The 17,344-nt window shown below is 44.6% G+C and overlaps 1 protein-coding gene across 1 annotated transcript in view; it reads left to right on the top strand.

The window, feature by feature from the left end:
- The window catches only part of LOC124720202, a 114,574-nt gene that overhangs the window by 82,269 nt on the left and 14,961 nt on the right, over positions 1-17,344 (top strand). The window contains exon 11 of the mRNA XM_047245525.1: positions 11,482-11,767. Coding sequence (XP_047101481.1) covers positions 11,482-11,767 — 286 coding nt within the window. The remainder of the gene's footprint in view (positions 1-11,481; positions 11,768-17,344) is intronic.

Genomic DNA, 17,344 nt, shown 5'->3' with positions numbered 1-17,344 from the left:
AAAGGGGCCTTCGTCGTTCAAAGTCCTCGTATAAATCTTCGGTTGCAGAGGATTGCTTCAGTACAGGGCACAGAATGATGTGCAAGAAGACAAAGAGTCTGCATTCATCTTTGTGTGTGTGGGAGTGTGTCGTAAAGAAGGTAATACACATTTGCACGACAGTTAACCTTATAAATACGGTCTCAAATTTGCAGTTGGGTGCAACACGGAACCCGACACTTGCCACCACCAGATAGACGGAGAAACAGTTTGTGAAATAAGTTACACCCCAACGTAATGGAGGATCCACCCAGCTATAGCGACGTCTGCGGCAGTGTGCCAAAGACCACAGCTCGGTTTCTGGTCGGGTGCTGTGGATACACTCGTGTCACCCGTCTACGAGCAACTCGATCGTACGTGTGCGACTGTCGAATGCGGCCTGTGAAACGGCCAGTCACAATCGGACACTGGCAGTTTCTGCTTGTCAGCCGTAAGGACTAGTCACCACCTGACGTTGACAAGCTGTTGTTTCAATGAAATACTGTGGGATACTCAAAAGTTGATCCTGTGGCAGCTCCTACAGCCATATATTGGATATATCTACTACAAAAGCGTGGAGAGTCACAGTGTGAGTGATAGTTTTTAATGGAATTATGTTCGTAGGCAGTGCCGACACGTAACCAAATTGCCACGTTTTGACCTAGACCTGAGGCTGTGCAGCAGATCGAGCAGGTGGCAGTACGACATTCCCAAGAAGTTTGGTACTATGGCAATGCTTTATTTTGAAGCACTTCTTGTAATATGTGGTTACAGAAATACTTTTTCGTTAATTGATCGTGTTCGATGGGATTAATGTAAATAATTTCTTTCCTTCCCAATAATACGAAGTAATGTATCGGTAAATATAACATAATTTATAGGTATATTTTAATTTTGAACTTGGCACTGAAAAAAAAAGAAATAATACAAAAATAAGGAAAATAGGTTACTACAGAAATAAAGAAACCAAAACTAATACAAGACTTGGCAGAAAATAAAACCTGAATTGCAATAAATAACACCAAAATTAACCAGAAAATGAAACAGGTTTTTTTCTGTCCCTGGCTTTAAATTCTTGAATATCTAAAAATATAGGTAGAATTGGCCCAGAAGAGTACATATTTTAAATAAGGGGATTGCTTTTTTAGGAGACTGTAAGTCTCTTTTTGCAAGAAACTTGAGTCAAAACACCCATTAATTGTAGAAAAAAACTCTTTATGACCATGTGGGGGGGAGGGAAGTGGGGAACTGTAGTTACATTTCACTGGTGCCATGATTTCCATAGTTAAAGTTCCCCCCCCCTCCAAGCCCCCCCCCCCCCCCCCCACACACACACACACACACACACACACACACACACAGAGAGATACACAGGTATATCGAGGCAAAAATTTTAACACTGTGTCTCCCTTGGATAGGTATTACCTCAATAACAGCACACATTTAGGTGACAAAAGTCATGGGACGCCTCCTAATATCATGTCAGACCTCTTTTTACCTGGAATAGTGCAGCAACTTGACACGGAACGGACACGAGAAGTAGTCGGAAGTCCCCTGCAGAAATATCGAGTCGTGCTGCTCTGTATCTGTCGACAATTGCAAAAGTGCCTCTTGCAGGATTTTGTACACAAACTGACCTCTCAATTATGTCCCATAAACGTTCAGTGGGATTCGTGTTGGTCGGAGTGGGTGGTCAAATTGTTTGCTCGAATTGCCCATAGTGTTCATCAAACCAGTTGTGGCTCAGAGACTCGTTTTGGAACACGATTTCCGTGAATAGCTGCAGACGGTCTCCCAGTAGCCAAATATGACCATTTCTGGCCAAAGATCTGTTCAATTGGACCAGAGGACTCGGTACATTCCGTGTAAACACAGCACACACCAAACGGAGCCACCACCAGCTCGTGTAGTGATGTACTGACGACTCGGACCTAAGACTTCGTGAAATGTGCTCCGTATTTGAACCCTACTATCAGCTCTTACCGATTGAAACTGGGTAGTTTCTGACGAGGCATAGTTTTCCAGTAATCGAGGTTACGACCGGTACGATCAAGAGCCCGGGAGGGGGACTGCGGGTGATGTCGTGCTGTTAGCAAGGGCACGTGCATTGATTGGCTGTTGCCAAAGTCTATCAACACCAGATTTTGCTGCCTGTGCTAATGGATACATTGGTTATACATCTCACATTGATTTCTGCATTTATTAGCAGTTACTAACAAAGAGATAGAGGGGCTGGCCAGTACTTACCTCAGCTCAGTACAGCCGATAGATACACATAAAACAGAACTGAAAATTTACATTCCTAGCTTTCGGAACTTTGTTCCTTCATCAGGGAGGAGAGAGGGGAAAAAAAGGGAAGAAGGGAAAGTGGATTCAGTTACTCACAACCCAGGTTATGAAGCAACAGGGAAAGGTAAACAGGGAGGGTAGCAAGGATGGAGGCATGGTTGTCAGAGGGAAGCCAAAGATATTCTACTGTAAGTACTGTGCCAGCTTCAAACCAAAGAGGATGCATACAGAAGTAAAGTATAAAGATAAACACAACTATGTAGGATGAAAAGATGCGTGAATGGCTAAAGAGGAAAGGGAAAGAGGAGAAGACTGAAGAGTGAATGGGAGTGAGGTTCTTTAACGTAGGTTCAGTCCAGGGGGATGGCGGGATGAAAGGATGTGTTGGAGTGCAAGTTCCCATCTCCGCAGTTCAGAGGAACTGGTGTTGGGTGGGAGAAGCCAAATGGCACATACGGTGTAGCAGGTTCCTAGGTCCCTAGAATTATGCTGGAGGGCATGCTCCGCTACTGGGTATTGGGCATCTCCTAGGCGGACAGTTCGTCTGTGTCCGTTCATTCGCTCAGCCAGTTTGGTTGTTGTCATGCCGATGTAAAAGGCTGTGCAGTGCAGGCACGTCAGTTGATAAATGACATGTGTAGTTTCACACGTAGCCCTGCCTTGAATTGTGTATGTTTTACCAGTAGCGGGGCTGGAGTAGGTGGTTGTGGGCGGATGCATGGGGCAGGTTTTGCAGCGGGGTCGGTTACAGGGGTAGGAACCGCTGGGTAGAGAAGGTAGTCTGGGAATATTGTAGGGTTTAACAAGGATGTTACGGAGGTTAGGGGGGCGACGAAAGGCAACTCTGGGTGGTGTGGGGAGAATTTTGTCAAGGGATGATCTCATTTCAGGGGTTGACTTGAGAAAATCATATCCCTGGCGGAGTAATTTGTTGATGTTTTCGAGGCCAGGATAATACTGGGTGACAAGGGGGATGCTTCTGTGTGGTCTGGGGGTAGGAACATTGTTGTTGGACGGGGAGGAATGTATTGCTCGGGAAATCTGTTTGTGGACAAGGTCTGCAGGATAGTTGCGGGAGAGGAAAGCACTGGTCAGGTTATTGGTGTAGTTGTTGAGGGATTCGTCACTGGAGCAGATACGTTTGCCACGAATACCTAGGCTGTAGGGAAGGGAGCGTTTGATGTGGAAAGGATGGCAGCTATCAAAGTGAAGGTACTGTTGTTTGTTTGTGGGTTTGATATGGACTGAGGTGTGGATGTGAGCTTCAACAAGATGAAGGTCAACATCCAGGAAGGTGGCTTGGGTTTTGGAGAAGGACCAGGTGAAATTCAGATTCGAAAAGGAGTTGAGGTTATGGAGGAAATTAAGGAGTGTTTCTTCACCATGAGTCCAGACCACAAAGATGTCATCTATAAACCTATACCAGGCCAGGGGAAGCAGCTGTTGGGTCTTCAGGAAAGCCTCCTCCATGCGGCCCATGAAGAGGTTGGCATAGGAGGGAGCCATCCTGGTTCCCATGGCCGTTCCCCTGATTTGTTTGTAGGTCTGGCCTTCAAAAGTGAAGTAATTATGGGTGAGGATGAAGTTGGTAAGTGTGATAAGGAACGAGGTTTTTGGAAGATCTTCGGGTGGGCGTTGGGAGAGGTAGTGCTCAAGGGCAGAGAGACCATGGGTATGTGGGATGTTTGTGTAAAGGGATGTAGCATCTATGGTGACAAGAAAGGTTTCAGGTGGGAGAGGAGTGGGAATGGATTTGAGGCGTTCTAGGAAGTGGTTTGTGTCTTTGATGTAGGATGGGAGTCTGCGGGTGATAGGTTGTAGGTGCTGGTCTACCAGAGCTGAGATACGTTCGGTTGGGGATTTGAAGCCTGCTACAATGGGACGGCCAGGATGGTTCTCTTTGTGGATTTTGGGTAATAGGTAGAAGGTAGGGGTACGTGGCTCAGGTGGAGTGAGTAAGTCTATGGAAGCCGTTGTGAGGCCTTGTGAGGGACCTTGGATTTTTAGGATTTTTTGCAGCTCAGTCTGGATGGAGGGAATGGGATCCTGGGTAACAGCTTTGTAGGTTGAGGTGTCAGAGAGTTGACGCAGTCCTTCTGCCACATACTCCACACGGTCAAGTACGACAGTTGTGGAGCCTTTATCCGCCGGGAGGATGACAATAGAGTGGTCTATTTTCAGCTCTTTAATGGCACGGGATTCAGCTGGGGTGATGTTGGGGGTTGTCGGGATGTTCTTCAAGAAGGACTGGGAGGCAACACTGGATGTGAGGAATTCCTGAAATGTCTGCAAGGGATGGTTTTGGGGGAGGGGAGGAGGATCCCTTTGAGAAGGCAGTCGAAACTGTTCTAGACAGGGTTCAACACTGGGTCTAGTGCTTGGGGGCTGTGTTTGGGTAGTGAAGTGATATTTCCAGTTGAGGTTCCGGGTGAATGAGAGGAGATCTTTAACCAGGGCAGTGTGGTTGAATTTAGGTGTGGGGCTAAAGGTTAAGCCTTTTGATAGAACAGATGTCTCTGGAGGAGAGAGGGATCTGGATGAGAGGTTTAGGACTGAATTGGGACTGGTGATATGTGGCATTTGACTGTGGTTATAGTTGAGAGCATCCCCCTTGTCACCCAGTATTATCCTGGCCTCGAAAACATCAACAAATTACTCCGCCAGGGATATGACTTTCTCAAGTCAACCCCTGAAATGAGATCATCCCTTGACAAAATTCTCCCCACACCACCCAGAGTTGCCTTTCGTCGCCCCCCTAACCTCCGTAACATCCTTGTTAAACCCTACAATATTCCCAGACTACCTTCTCTACCCAGCGGTTCCTACCCCTGTAACCGACCCCGCTGCAAAACCTGCCCCATGCATCCGCCCACAACCACCTACTCCAGCCCCGCTACTGGTAAAACATACACAATTCAAGGCAGGGCTACGTGTGAAACTACACATGTCATTTATCAACTGACGTGCCTGCACTGCACAGCCTTTTACATCGGCATGACAACAACCAAACTGGCTGAGCGAATGAACGGACACAGACGAACTGTCCGCCTAGGAGATGCCCAATACCCAGTAGCGGAGCATGCCCTCCAGCATAATTCTAGGGACCTAGGAACCTGCTACACCGTATGTGCCATTTGGCTTCTCCCACCCAACACCAGTTCCTCTGAACTGCGGAGATGGGAACTTGCACTCCAACACATCCTTTCATCCCGCCATCCCCCTGGACTGAACCTACGTTAAAGAACCTCACTCCCATTCACTCTTCAGTCTTCTCCTCTTTCCCTTTCCTCTTTAGCCATTCACGCATCTTTTCATCCTACATAGTTGTGTTTATCTTTATACTTTACTTCTGTATGCATCCTCTTTGGTTTGAAGCTGGCACAGTACTTACAGTAGAATATCTTTGGCTTCCCTCTGACAACCATGCCTCCATCCTTGCTACCCTCCCTGTTTACCTTTCCCTGTTGCTTCATAACCTGGGTTGTGAGTAACTGAATCCACTTTCCCTTCTTCCCTTTTTTTCCCCTCTCTCCTCCCTGATGAAGGAACAAAGTTCCGAAAGCTAGGAATGTAAATTTTCAGTTCTGTTTTATGTGTATCTATCGGCTGTACTGAGCTGAGGTAAGTACTGGCCAGCCCCTCTATCTCTTTGTTAGTATTTGTTTCACATCTTATATGAGATTTTCCATTAATCATTTAGATCACCTATATGGTCCTCATCCTTCATTTTTTTGTCCCTTTTGTTAGCTATCACTTACGTCTGTCATCTTAACACTTTCTCTTCTTCAGTGTTTTATATATACATAAATAAATATTTTCGTCACCAACTGTGCTAGTTTCATCTTCCTCCTATTATCTTGTTCCGTTTATAGTCCTCTTCTCTTTTTTATTTATTGATTTATTTATTCAACATTCCATAGTTTTAACGTTCGTTATTCGCTGTTTCCCAGCCAACAATCACTGCCAACAATCTCTTCCACACCTACCAGTATCATCCATTTCCGTCGATTTCTTGTTGCTGGCGATATTTTTGTGCCATTGGCTATCTTTCTCTGCCACTAGAAAAATTTTTTGGGACATTTCTGCCCCACCTGCGATCTTTTTTGCGGCACGCGCGATCTTTTTTGCGGCACGCGCGATCTTTTTTGCGGCACGCGCGATCTTTTTTGCGGCACGCGCGATCTTTTTTGCGGCACGCGCGATCTTTTTTGCGGCACGCGCGATCGCTTTTGCGGCACGCGCGATCGCTTTTGCGGCACGCGCGATCGCTTTTGCGGCACGCGCGATCGCTTTTGCGGCACGCGCGATCGCTTTTGCGGCACGCGCGATCGCTTTTGCGGCACGCGCGATCGCTTTTGCGGCACACGCGATCTTTTTTCGCCACTCGCTATCTCTGTTTTTGAGCTACGTGTGTTCTTTTTCCCCTGATCTGGACATACTTGCTTGGTCTGGTTAACTTTTTCCGTATTTTTCTTATTTACTGGTCTTCCTTTGGTATTGAACATTACCAACACAATTTCTTTCCTTCTCGTCCTTCCCTCCGTGTTTTACTCCTTCTTATGATTACTATCTCAACTTTAGTTATCTAATTTCCCTATCCACCAGTTACCCACTATGTACCCTAATCCTATACCACATTATTTACATTCATTCCGGAAACATGCATTCACTGTAGCCAAACTGCAATCCCACATACTTTTCCTCCAGTCCTGCTTAACCTTTGGAATTACCCCTAAAGGGCTTACCTTAAAAGTTCCCATCTCTGGGTGCAATTCCTCCTTCCACCAGTCTCTCCTGGACTTCCAGAACCTTCAATCCTTAGCCCTTACCCAACTTGTCCTGAATCTCTACACTACTTCATGTAACCACCACTCCCAACAGCTCCTATCTCTCTTCAAAGTCCTCCACCTCTCAAACCCTTGCTTGGAGAACACACTGAGGAACATCATCCTAGAAGCCAGCTGCAAACTTGAGTTCCATGCCACACAACACCTGAAAAAACTATCCACAGTGCTAGTGCAACACCTAAGAAGTGGGGTCCCTCTCCCTATCCCTCACAAACACCAACCACAACAGAACCTTCAACAAACCCCCCTCATAGCCAACAAACCTAGCCTAGCCACCCTACTCAATCTCCCCATCCCAGCACATACCCCACACAGACCAAATCTCAACTATAACCACAGTCAAATGCCACATATCACCAGTCCCAATTCAGTCCTAAACCTCTCATCCAGATCCCTCTCTCCTCCAGAGACATCTGTTCTATCAAAAGGCTTAACCTTTAGCCCCACACCTAAATTCAACCACACTGCCCTGGTTAAAGATCTCCTCTCATTCACCCGGAACCTCAACTGGTAATATCACTTCACTACCCAAACACAGCCCCCAAGCACTAGACCCAGTGTTGAACCCTGTCTAGAACAGTTTCGACTGCCTTCTCAAAGGGATCCTCCTCCCCTCCCCCAAAACCATCCCTTGCAGACATTTCAGGAATTCCTCACATCCAGTGTTGCCTCCCAGTCCTTCTTGAAGAACATCCCGACAACCCCCAACATCACCCCAGCTGAATCCCGTGCCATTAAAGAGCTGAAAATAGACCACTCTATTGTCATCCTCCCGGCGGATAAAGGCTCCACAACTGTCGTACTTGACCGTGTGGAGTATGTGGCAGAAGGACTGCGTCAACTCTCTGACACCTCAACCTACAAAGCTGTTACCCAGGATCCCATTCCCTCCATCCAGACTGAGCTGCAAAAAATCCTAAAAATCCAAGGTCCCTCACAAGGCCTCACAACGGCTTCCATAGACTTACTCACTCCACCTGAGCCACGTACCCCTACCTTCTACCTATTACCCAAAATCCACAAAGAGAACCATCCTGGCCGTCCCATTGTAGCAGGCTTCAAATCCCCAACCGAACGTATCTCAGCTCTGGTAGACCAGCACCTACAACCTATCACCTGCAGACTCCCATCCTACATCAAAGACACAAACCACTTCCTAGAACGCCTCAAATCCATTCCCACTCCTCTCCCACCTGAAACCTTTCTTGTCACCATAGATGCTACATCCCTTTACACAAACATCCCACATACCCATGGTCTCTCTGCCCTTGAGCACTACCTCTCCCAACGCCCACCCGAAGATCTTCCAAAAACCTCGTTCCTTATCACACTTACCAACTTCATCCTCACCCATAATTACTTCACTTTTGAAGGCCAGACCTACAAACAAATCAGGGGAACGGCCATGGGAACCAGGATGGCTCCCTCCTATGCCAACCTCTTCATGGGCCGCATGGAGGAGGCTTTCCTGAAGACCCAACAGCTGCTTCCCCTGGCCTGGTATAGGTTTATAGATGACATCTTTGTGGTCTGGACTCATGGTGAAGAAACACTCCTTAATTTCCTCCATAACCTCAACTCCTTTTCGAATCTGAATTTCACCTGGTCCTTCTCCAAAACCCAAGCCACCTTCCTGGATGTTGACCTTCATCTTGTTGAAGCTCACATCCACACCTCAGTCCATATCAAACCCACAAACAAACAACAGTACCTTCACTTTGATAGCTGCCATCCTTTCCACATCAAACGCTCCCTTCCCTACAGCCTAGGTATTCGTGGCAAACGTATCTGCTCCAGTGACGAATCCCTCAACAACTACACCAATAACCTGACCAGTGCTTTCCTCTCCCGCAACTATCCTGCAGACCTTGTCCACAAACAGATTTCCCGAGCAATACATTCCTCCCCGTCCAACAACAATGTTCCTACCCCCAGACCACACAGAAGCATCCCCCTTGTCACCCAGTATTATCCTGGCCTCGAAAACATCAACAAATTACTCCGCCAGGGATATGACTTTCTCAAGTCAACCCCTGAAATGAGATCATCCCTTGACAAAATTCTCCCCACACCACCCAGAGTTGCCTTTCGTCGCCCCCCTAACCTCCGTAACATCCTTGTTAAACCCTACAATATTCCCAGACTACCTTCTCTACCCAGCGGTTCCTACCCCTGTAACCGACCCCGCTGCAAAACCTGCCCCATGCATCCGCCCACAACCACCTACTCCAGCCCCGCTACTGGTAAAACATACACAATTCAAGGCAGGGCTACGTGTGAAACTACACATGTCATTTATCAACTGACGTGCCTGCACTGCACAGCCTTTTACATCGGCATGACAACAACCAAACTGGCTGAGCGAATGAACGGACACAGACGAACTGTCCGCCTAGGAGATGCCCAATACCCAGTAGCGGAGCATGCCCTCCAGCATAATTCTAGGGACCTAGGAACCTGCTACACCGTATGTGCCATTTGGCTTCTCCCACCCAACACCAGTTCCTCTGAACTGCGGAGATGGGAACTTGCACTCCAACACATCCTTTCATCCCGCCATCCCCCTGGACTGAACCTACGTTAAAGAACCTCACTCCCATTCACTCTTCAGTCTTCTCCTCTTTCCCTTTCCTCTTTAGCCATTCACGCATCTTTTCATCCTACATAGTTGTGTTTATCTTTATACTTTACTTCTGTATGCATCCTCTTTGGTTTGAAGCTGGCACAGTACTTACAGTAGAATATCTTTGGCTTCCCTCTGACAACCATGCCTCCATCCTTGCTACCCTCCCTGTTTACCTTTCCCTGTTGCTTCATAACCTGGGTTGTGAGTAACTGAATCCACTTTCCCTTCTTCCCTTTTTTTCCCCTCTCTCCTCCCTGATGAAGGAACAAAGTTCCGAAAGCTAGGAATGTAAATTTTCAGTTCTGTTTTATGTGTATCTATCGGCTGTACTGAGCTGAGGTAAGTACTGGCCAGCCCCTCTATCTCTTTGTTAGTATTTGTTTCACATCTTATATGAGATTTTCCATTAATCATTTATTAGCAGTTACAACTTTATGCAAATTCTGCTGCTCTCAGTTTGTAAGAGAAGGCCGTCGGCCGTTGCAGTGTCCTCCGTGGTGAGAGGTAATACCTGAAATTTGATATTCCCAGCTCACTCTCGACATCCAGATCTGGAAATTTTGGATTCCCTAATGATTTCCGAAATGGAACATCCCATGTGTCTAGTTTCAGCAACCGTTCCTCGTTCAAAGTCCGTTAATTGCCACAGTGGTGGCGACAATCGTGCGAGAAACCTTTTCACGTGAATCACCGTATTACAAATGACAGCCCTACCGATGCACTGCCTTTTTATACCTCGCTTATTCGATACTACCGCCACCTGTATACGTGCACGTCGTTATCCCACGACTTTTTTTGCCTCGGTGTACGACAAAACGTGGGGGCTCGAACATTCGTCTGCCAGACGTGGCAGGAAATCCCTCGGTAAAAGAAGTGTGCTAGTATGATACAAGGGCCTACCCACATGTTGCCAGGGTGATTTTATGCGTGCTGCAGAGGTTTTGGTTGGAAGACCTTACCCATCCTGCACACAGTCCCCATCTTCTCCTTATGTGATGTCTGTACATTTGGAGCCCTGAAGAAAGACATTCCTGGCCATCAGTTTGCTTCGTACGAAGAGGCGCTCGCCTGGGTGCAGTCGGAAGTGAATTTAACCATTTCCTGCCCCTAGGCAGAGAAAAATACTTCCCATATTCATTTTGACGTAAATGTTCCACCAAGTAACTTACATCAATAACAACAACAACAATAATAAATACATGTATATTGAACTCACTACACTTAAGTCAAGCTTAGCTGTTGTTGGTGTGCTTTCTTTGTTGGAAATACGTCATTCACATCTCGTAGTCTTATTGTTGTTTTGTGTCGGAATTCACGGAGAGAATGACCAACATTTTACCCCGAATGCATCGACCATCTTGTCTCACAATGAGAGAAATATATTAAGAATTATGGCAGTTACTTCCAAAATAATAAATAGTTTACTTACATTTTTCCCCTTTGTCTCATTTTCATTTGATTATCCATTGTACTATTCCATAGTAAATCCACATCTAGTTTCTTCCATTGCTGCTCTTGCAATATTAGTTTTTCTTTGTAGAAATATGTTTTAGTCACATGTTATTAGTTTGGTTTAAGTAACTAAATCATAATTTTTTTATGTCTTCAGCAGGAAATCAAGAAGTCATTATTAATTATTAATATACCCTCAATTGAATTGTTTTGTTCATCTGTATTCATTACATTATCTTGATATTTCAGACCTGCTCAAATTCGTGACGGAAGTGACAGTGCTTCATTTGAAGAAAGTAATCTTCAGAATGTGACCCGCGACGAGTTGCTGATGGCGCAAGAGATGTCGACACACTTCATCAGTTGTAGTGATCCGACACGTGACAGTGCTTCATTTGAAGAAAGTAGTCTTCAGGATGTGACTCACAACGAGTTGGTGACGGCGCAAGAGATGCCAACACACTTTATCAGCTGTAGCGCACCGACACGAGGAATTATCACACGAGAGGATAATTCCTTCTGCAGCACAGATAATGTAAGTGTGATGGACCATAACTTTTCTGTATTCACTGCAGTTTATGCCTAGAGGCATTTTCATTGAAATATAGCCTTGTAATATACGTGTCAATTCACATTGATAGTGTAGAGCCACTGTGACGTGGTTGAAGATACTTGTGGTGTAGACATGCTTCCAGGTATATTAATGTAGGTGTAGGTGAAGTGTTCCTTACTGATTTTTGCCTTAACAAGCATTGGAGGATGAAAAACTATGACTGGACTCTTAACCACACTCTTATTTGCTGACACAAGGAAGGTATGTAGGTATACGATTTGTACAAAGATTTATTCAGTTCAAGAACCCTCATGTCGGTTTCTTTCAATGCAATCACTGGTAACGGATCACACGAACAAGCCACTGACATTGGTCGTATATCACAGGTACATTATTGTCAAACGAGTGACTGCCTTCACTGCCAAAAGAAATATAAATTGCTTTTACATCACAAGCATGTTTGAAGCCACACAAGTGTTGTGTGTGTAGCAGCCCCTTTGCTTTTGCTTGTTATCTCTGGAAATGTGCTATTGTACAGTCTGGCGTAAAGCCACACAGTGTGACATTTTTGAAAAATCATTTGCTAGAGTTTATGACCTCAAGGCCCATTCAGTAGTTAATTTTGGGTTGAAGTCACTTAAGTGTGATGTTTGTGGTAAATTGTTTGCTAAAGTTAATGAATTAAGATCTCATTAGGTAGTCCAATTTGGGATAAAATCAGTCAAACTTTTCCTTTTGTGGGCAATTGTTTTCTACACACGTTTCTGTATCAAATCCTCTGTTGTAGTGCATTTTGTAATGAAGGCTCACAAATGTGATGATTGTGTGCTGGAGTTCGTAAATTTTAACTCCACTTGTCAATGCATTCTTGGGTTCAGTCACTCGCAAGCACGTATGTAGTAAATTATTTAAGAGTGTTCTTCATCTCAAGTGGCTCATGCTAGTGCACTTGTAAATGTACATGTAGCTTTACATGCTGGTAGGTGTCCATACATTTTGATATACACTAATATTTTCCCTTTGCTTACTGTTGGAACATCATTACATTATTTGTAATGGTGTGGTTTATTGTGTGCAGTGGATATTCCATAATTACAACAGGAAATATACATTTTTAATTGTGAAACTTTAGTTTTGTAACAAGTTGTTTTGTGTGCTATAATAAAAAACAAATACTAAAATAGCGCTTACTGCAAAGGTTCTGGCCATAAATTAGCACGGATTTAGAAAGCATCACTCGTGCAAAACTCGGCTTGACTTTATCCCGCACGATTACTAGTAAACAAAAGATGCAGGGCAACAGGCAGATTCCATGTGTCTAATTTTGTATAAATCATTTGACACCATCCCCACTGCAGACTGTTAACTGATGTCCAAGAATGCAGATTAGTTCCCAGATACAGGAGTGGCTTGAAGACTTCTTAAGTAATACAGGATGGGGCAAATAAAAATGGCCCGGATGAGTGGACACGATCGGACGCGAATGTACGCATTTGTGGCAGCATTAACAGAGGAGGAAAAGATGTAAAGTTACTTCGTACCGGATGGAGCAAATGTCCATACGGCTAGCCGAGCCTTGGAGTGCATTTGTTCAAACTTCATACCTGACACAGTTGTTAGCAGAGGTCAGTCTGATTGCGACCCTAAATGTGCATCCAGATCACCTGACCTGTGTCGAGTCCTCGAGTCTAAGTTGTATCCTGACAACCGTAATTATTTTTGAGAACTGCAACAGAATGTTTCAGATGAGATTGCAGCAATTCCAGCGGTCCAGGTTCAATCCGCCTTCAGCAACTTTCTCACCGGGACCCAAAAGTGCCAACAGATGAATGAATGTCGGTCACATCCGACATGTGTTGTAGTCAGGTTAATACTGTATGTCGTTTCCTTTGCTGTGTTTCTTTGTACCCCGCAACTCTGTTCTTGGGGCCAATTTTATTTGCCCCACCCTGTAGAATCCAGTTTGTTTTCAAGTCTGTGCCGGCCATTGTGGCTGAGCAGTTCTAGACGCTTCAGTCCGGAACCGCGCTGCTGCTACGGTCGCAGGTTTGAATCCTGCCTCGGGCATGGATGTGTGTGATGTCCTTAGGTTAGTCTGGTTTAAGTAGTTCTAAGTTCTAAGGGACTGATGACCTCAGAAGTTAAGTCCCATAGTGCTCAGAGCCATTTGTTTTCAAGCTGAGTGTTCATCAGAGACAAGAGTATCATCGGGAGTGCCCGCAAGGAAGTGTGATAGGACTGCTCTTGTTGTCTGTCTACATCAATGATTTAGAAGCAGCAGTAATCTGCTTCTGTTTGCTGAATATCCTTTTTGTGTGTGGGAGGCTGTCATCATTGAGTGACTGAAGCAGGATACGAGATGACTCAGCTAAAATTTCTTGTCGGCTTGGTGAATAACAGTTTGGTCTAAATGTACAGAAATGTAAGTTAATGCCGATAAGTATTAGTAGCAGTAGTAGTACGCTACTCGATACAGTCACGGTTATTTTTTGTGTGCAAAAGAAATTTCTTGAAAATTTTAGAAATGTTTGTAATAAGGCGTCAAAGGACCAAAAATAGATGCCTCAGTTATTGTGGCAGAGTGAATCACGGCAGGGAGAGGCGAGCAGCCCTGTCAACAAGTGAGAAGCCTGTCGCTGGTGGGGAGGTAGCGAGGCGTTCTGAATAGCGTGTTTCTAGAGTAGCTAAGCAGTACTTACATTAAATTTAATAATGACTGAGAGGGTTAATGTAGAGTCTAATGTAAAGTTATAAATATGGAATGTAAACTGTTTACTGAACCGAAGGTAAAATATATTAAATAAAAAAATAAACAAAACAAAAAAACCTGTCCAGTGGAGTGTGCTACAGAGGGGAAGGCACGGAGGAAACGATCCTAATGACCAACCTGCTGGAGAGGCACAAGCGGGCAGTCGATAGTGATAGCCGCACATTACGGCACTAGCGACCCGGGGCTGCAGCACAGAGTTCAGAGAGCAGCTTACTCTCATCTCGGTCTCCGGCAGCGCGGTCCGGCCCACGGTTGTTGTCTGCTAGCATTGGCAAAATGTCCCCTGCAGGTTGGGAGACTGCAGCGAGACCCACAAGAGAAATCCGCTCGTGGCATACGGGCTGTTCAGTAGTAGTCCCACCTGTAAGGCTGGCGGCAGTTTGTTGCGACGTAGCTTTCTCTAAGTGGGAGAGAGCAGTAAATTTCGAGACTCTGTGGGATGCCAACTAATAACAGCCAGTAATGGCGTAATACGTTGGGGATTAATGGGGAATAGGGCGTTCGTAATTCACTGGAGCTTTAAATAGTCCCAGCATTGACCTCGAATACTTTCTTGTGGACGTTTAGTTGGGACACAAAATAGGAGCAGGTATGTCACAGCCTGACATTGCTGCTACGAGAACTGCATTAACGAGCCGATGAAAAGCGAACGGCCATTAACATCACCTTTAGCTCTAGCTGTGTCACCTTTCACTAGGACAATTTATTTTTGAATGGGACTTGTTACTAGAGCTGTCATTACTCTCATTAATCCTTTTCTCGGCGGTAATAGTTGGGTACAATCCAGTAGAAACTGAGACTAGTTTTGATGGATGGGCTTGACTTCTTCTGTGGAGTCAGGATTGTTATTTCAGCATTGTTATCCTGCCAATTGCCCTGGATAATATTGCTGAAGGCGAGAAGTGACTGTTTTGTATGTAAGATATTAATGTGTCCAAAATTAGCTGCGTGAAGGTGAGATATTTTGAAACAGTGAATGGACTGCCATTGGTGGGTGTGCAACAGGGTAGCTATCCATTGTGTGTGTGTGTGTGTGTGTGTGTGTGTGTGTGTGTGTGTGTGTGTGTGTGTATTCATTTATGGACTTGCCCAGAACCGAGCGCAGTGGCGCAGTGGTTAGACACTGGACTCGCATTCTGGAGGACGACGGTTCAATCCCGCGTCCGGCCATCCTGATTTAGGTTTTCCGTGATTTCCCTAAATCGCTCCAGGCAAATGCCGGGATGGTTCCTTTCAAAGGGCACAGCCGACTTCCTTCCTCGTCCTTCCCTAATCCGATGAGACCGATGACCTCGCTGTCTGGTCTCCTTCCCCAAAACAACCAACCAACTTGCCCAGACTGCTTGTGGCACATGACCGGACTGTGTTTTCAGAGACAGCAGCTGTGAATCATAATATATGTAACAAATGTGCTAAAGTATGAAAATGAATGAACATTCAAATAATTGATGAACTAGTGGGAAAGAACCAGATTGGTGAGGTATACTGGTAGAAATGTTGTTGGTGTGACCCTGAGACTTGAACACTTTCAAACACACAAAGTTTCAGTGGAGAAAGCAATGGGAGCCTTCCTTAACTTACAGACTAATAAAGTTTGATTGCAGCAGTAGGAAGATGGGGGATCCGTTACATAACACGGATAAAATATCTCGGTGTAACAGAGGAATACAGTATGAAATGGAACGAGCATGTGAGGACGGTAGTAAGGAGGGAAAAATGTCAACTTCAGTTTATTGGGAGAATTTTAGAAAATATTGTACAGCTGTAAAGGAGACAGCATATAGAACACTGGCGGCAACTCATTCTCGAGACTGCTCCAGTAGTGACTAATACTGAGGTAAAATCGGAGAAATAATTGAAAAGATATGTGGGGCGGGGAATGAGTGATGATAATCAGAATTTATTTGAATTTTGAAGGAAACGTGTAGGGGAGTGTGTATTACAATTTTATTACTTACTTGACTTAAAAATTGGCAAAAATATAAGAGAAATAGGTAGATTGAAGGTTGAATTGAACAAAACTAAGAAAGAGATTAATGTCATTACTGTTAATATTACAAAATTGGACAGAAAAATTGGCACTGTGAGGACTGATTTTGAAAATATGTTGGAGAAAGTGGTGCAGCACACAGATCTGAAAATAGAGGCACTTGTAAAGATTCTGAAGCCAATCAAGACATAATTAGAAAAGTGTGAAAGGACAATGATGACTCTTGCTGACTCAAGTGAGAATAAGTTTGACAACTAAGAAATCTGTTCTTAACAGTAGTGATGAACTTAAACGCCAAATAGAACAAACAAAAACATATCTCAGTAGTAAAATAGAAACGGCAGAAAGAGAAATAGAAAATAAGGGTAGGGTTATTATTGAAGAGAAAATGGGAAAGGTCAGTAAAAGTGTAGGCTCTTAAGATTGTGGAAACTGAAAGGAAAGTCAGAAAGGTTCAAAATGTCAAACATAGCTTTTGTGCTGTATGTGGCAGAGCTACAATTTTAAACTGTAAGAAGTTTAATAATTTTGAAATGAAATGTACAGTGATGTAATGTACGAATGCATAGCCTCGCCGTGATACGAATTAATAAAACCTTCCCCCTTGTGGTGTCAGGGACTAGAATAGACCCATGGCCCTTCCTCGCCTGTCATAAGAGAAGACTAAAAGGGTCCTTTCTTTTTTTTTTAATTGGGTCAAGTTTATTACCTTCGTCTTGTGACTGTTTTCAGTTTTTGAAGTGGTTTTTTTTTTTTTTTTTTTTTTTTTCTCTTTTCATTTTTTCCTCACATTTTTTGG

Source organism: Schistocerca piceifrons, chromosome 11, assembly GCF_021461385.2.
Source record: "Schistocerca piceifrons isolate TAMUIC-IGC-003096 chromosome 11, iqSchPice1.1, whole genome shotgun sequence".
NCBI classification, from domain to species: domain Eukaryota; kingdom Metazoa; phylum Arthropoda; class Insecta; order Orthoptera; family Acrididae; genus Schistocerca; species Schistocerca piceifrons.
This window is presented reverse-complemented; position numbering and strand designations above follow the sequence as displayed.